This window comes from Octopus bimaculoides, chromosome 22 (assembly GCF_001194135.2).
Source record: "Octopus bimaculoides isolate UCB-OBI-ISO-001 chromosome 22, ASM119413v2, whole genome shotgun sequence".
Lineage (NCBI taxonomy): Eukaryota > Metazoa > Mollusca > Cephalopoda > Octopoda > Octopodidae > Octopus > Octopus bimaculoides.
The window spans coordinates 15,576,556-15,580,623 of NC_069002.1; the positions used below are offsets into that span (position 1 = coordinate 15,576,556).

Sequence of the window (4,068 nt, forward strand, 5' to 3'; positions counted from 1 at the left end):
ATATATATATATATATAGGCGAAGGAGTGGCTGTGTGGTAAGAAGCCTGCTTCCCAATCACATGGTTCTGGGTTCAGCTCCACGGCATGACACCTTGGGAAAGTGTCTTCTACTATAGTCTCGGGCCGACCAAAGCCTTGTGAGTGGATTTGGTAGACGGAAACTGAAAGAAACCCGTCGTATGTATGTGTGTGTTTGTGTATCTGTGTTTGTCACGCCACCATCACTTGACAAGCGATGTTGGGTGTCCCTATATACTAGCGGTTCGGCAAAAAGAGACCGATAGAATAAGTACTAGGTTTACAACGAATACATTCTGAGGTCGATTTGTTCGACTAAAGGTGGTGCTCCAGTATGGCCCGCAGTCAAATGACTGAAACAAGTAAAAGAATATATATAAACACACACATACGTACGTACACATATATACATGCACACACATATAAACATGTGTGCATATTTTCTATTTGGTGCACACTGTCCGATGTTTTGATAATTTCTACCCAGATGTTTTTTTTTTTTTAATGCTAATTATGAAAATCGTAATTATTCATTGGAGAAATAACTGAAAAAAAATTATGAAGCTTTGAGGAATAATTTTTTCTAACTTCAACCAATCAGATCCATCGATTCTGTAACCTCTGCTGTGACGCTATGGAAAGCGCTGTGTTTGTTTTTCTTCTGTATATAACGTACTGAAAATCACAACAAATTGTCACTTTTTGAGAAATTAATAAGATGAAAATTTTTCATGAATGCAAACAACAAATTAACGTTTGCCATGAAATTTTTTGATGCCACTCATGCTCTTACCCTGAACCTATACTCTCACCCCACACCTTAACCCTAACTCTAAACCCTAACCGTAGCTCCTAACCTTTACTCCAAGATGGTATGAGAATATGTACAAATCATCTGCGTGATGCAAAGTTGAGAATGGTTGGCTAAAATTACAAAAAATTGATAAATTTAAAGATATCTGACATTTTGATTAATTTTTATAAAAATCGTAATTTTTGTAATTGACAGGAAAAACTATACTTTTGTAGAGACTTTCATTAAATTTGGGTTCTTTGCGTTAAACGGAGATCTATAAAGTTCTTCAGAGCTCTCTTTTCTGTTCCTTCCTGTTCATCATATTCCTCTAAGCTATAACAGAGGAATCGGCTGTCTTTCGAAATTCTTGTATGCTGACGTTTTTTTTTTTTTTACAGAATCCCCCATTTTCGAGTACGGAGATTCTGATTCTGCAAAAAACCGCATTTTAAAATTCTTGAATTTTCACTTTTTTTTGCAAAATACGTAGAAAAAATACGGAGATTATGATTCTTAAAAAAAAAAATTTTTTTTTGAAAAAGTGAAAACTGAAGAGTTTGCGCGTGGGGGGTATTAAATTATTATTTGCAGGATCGGAATCTCTACTCGAAAATGGGGGATTCTGTAAAAAAAAAAATAATAAAAATAACGAAAGGGGAAGCGGTTCACATTCTTTACGTCCGCCGCAGAATCTGTGGAAGAATTGAAATAAAAATTCCAAACAAGGAAGCCCAACCTAGAATTGAAGGGCCTCTAAGTAAACATATTGAAAACCAAAAGTTTACTAAGTAGGAAGGAATTCAGACAGATTCTTTACAGCATCAGGGAAACAGTTGTGCTTAGTTACCAGAAAAGAAGTCAGTAAACATTCTATGTGCGCCCTTAGTAAACAATGGACACAAGGTATGTAGTGAGATCAGAGGCAGGCTATCAGAGAAGGTGCCTTTCGTATGAATTGGGTGCACAAGCATTAACGCAAACTTAGAGAATAGATGTTCTCAGATGTCTGGACGGTTTCCTAGAAGATAACCTTTGCTGTCTAGAGACCCAAATTAGCATTTGGAGCGGACGTTCCGAAAGTATGACAGGCAGAATGAATAAAAGGTTGGGAAAGTTCAGGTAGCTATTACCTTTAATAGCAGCAAAGGGCTTCTCCCTCAATGTCAATGGTAGATTGTATGATGCTTGTGTGTGAAAGTATGCTGCTGCACAGTAGCGAGACATAGGCCGAAATACAAAGGCAGGCATGTTTCACTGGATGTGCCATGCTAGTGTGCATGAACGAAGTATAACTGAACTGAAAGGAGGGAATGGGTTGTAGTATGACAGAGAAGATACTGCGATGGTTGGGGCACATAATGCGAATGGAGGATGGAAGCTAGGTAAGCAAATGCCGAGTACACAAATCGGGGTACCTGTAGAAGAGTCGCATAAAGAAATCTAGTTTTTCCCAAACCGGCTACCTACTTCCAGTGCTTGCAACATTTGTAGACTCTGCTACAAAAAATCAAGGACCAAGTTGTGTTAAACCGGAAGATGGATTCACTACAAAACGTTTATAGTCTGCCTAACAAACTTCCTCACAGTTGATAGCAAATCAGTTTCATTCACGAAGTTGGAGTCGACCTGATATTATCGGAGACATTTGCTCATGGTGTCAAATGGAATTGAATGCGGAACATGATTGTGAAGCGAATTTGTTAACCATAAGGATCTCATCACTGTCCACATTGACACAAGGCTACAAATTCATTTGGTTGGGGAGGACGGGATGAACAGCTGATTATATCGGACTCAATACATGGTTAGTGCTTATTTATCGACCCTTAAAGGATGAAAGGAAAAGATAAGCTGGGTGATTTGAACTCAAAATAGTAAGAATATTTGAAGATATAAAATAGTTTCTTGGTAGAAGCTTACATCTGGTCAATGAAGACGATAGCCTCTTCTGACCCTACTCGAAAATTCAGGACACACTTCTGTTCACCAATTAATCTTATTTTACCTTTGTTTTTTTTTCTTTTTTGCACGCTTCATTTATTTATATATTTAGTCCCTGCTTTACTGAATAACGAGATATGACAAAAATATACACGAGAGAAAACAATAGAAAAATAACTTAAGAAATAGCAAAATTAATAAGTAACAAAGACAATCAAATGAGACAGCCTCTGTGAGGTCACTTCACCTAGAAACTGTAGCTAAATCTTCCTCTAATCATACCCTACTTTCCATTTTAAGAGACGGGGATAGAGAGAAACAGACGAAGCTCTAGATACGCCAAAGTCTGAAAAGAAGTTACGATGATTGCTACGATAGAAGCTCCTTTGATCATAAGTTTTGCTCGATTAGGGCAGGCCTGGGGCTAAGCAACAACAAAGAAAGCCGAATAGATTTTGTTGCTTTGTTCTTCTTTCTATTATCAATTCTTTCTAGCTTTTAATTGTCTAAGTATTTAATATATCAACATTAACTAAGCTGGTTAACTTACTTTCCAGCTGGTGTCTGGTGAATTAAAACCTGTAGTGCTAGTGGTGATGGTGCCTGCAATAGTACTTCTGTCTCTCAATCGCCTACCCTTTTTCTTTCTTTTCTCTCAAACTCTCTCTTACTTTCTCTCTCCTTCCTTCTCCACATCTTTCTTATATTCTCATATCTTCTCTCTCTCTCTCTCTCTCTCTCTCTCTCTATTTATTTTGTTTTCTCTTCCTTTCTCTTCTTCCTCTCTCTAACACTCACCCTTTTACTTTTCTGGCCGTCCTTTAATAGAATTCATGCTGTCCTCGTTTGCTATTTCTGTCTCTATTCAGCTGTAATTCTTTTTGTTTGTTTACTTTATCTCCGTGTGTGGATATATATCTCTTTCCTGAAATGTCGGAAGTTCGGGAAGAGCAAAACTATCTTGTACGGATACGAAGAGGAGACATATTCCAGTTCAGAGCCGACTGGGTGTTTCTATACAATATCTATGTGGGTGTTTAGTGTTTGCGTCCGTTCTCTCGGGTAGTGAGTTTATGTCCGTGTGACTAATTTACGAGAGTAAGTGTGCATCTATGTCGCCGCCCCAAAGCTGCCGTATTCTATGGGTAAGATCCAATTTATTACCATCATATTTATTGTTGCTCTTATTGTTATTATTCTGGTCGTTTGATGCCGTTAACACTCTTAAGAAAGCCATGAAATTCACCAATTACAGTTTCCTCTCACGTAACTTAGGTTCGCTTAGTCAAAAGGAATCGTTTATTATTAGCA

General features: G+C 37.7%; 1 protein-coding gene across 6 annotated transcripts in view; it reads left to right on the forward strand.

Moving 5' to 3' along the window:
• The window catches only part of LOC106873049 (BTB/POZ domain-containing protein 17), a 52,382-nt gene that overhangs the window by 17,812 nt on the left and 30,502 nt on the right, over positions 1–4,068 (forward strand). For 2 of the 6 annotated variants that reach the window (XM_052975876.1, XM_014920257.2), the window contains exon 1: positions 3,561–3,902. The exons of the other annotated variants lie outside the window; for them this stretch is intronic. Coding sequence is in view for 1 of the 2 variants with exons in the window: in XM_014920257.2 (XP_014775743.1) it covers positions 3,899–3,902 (4 nt within the window). In the remaining variant the exon portion in view is untranslated. Of the gene's footprint in view, positions 1–3,560; positions 3,903–4,068 lie in introns of those variants that run through there. 6 annotated transcript variants of the gene reach the window in all.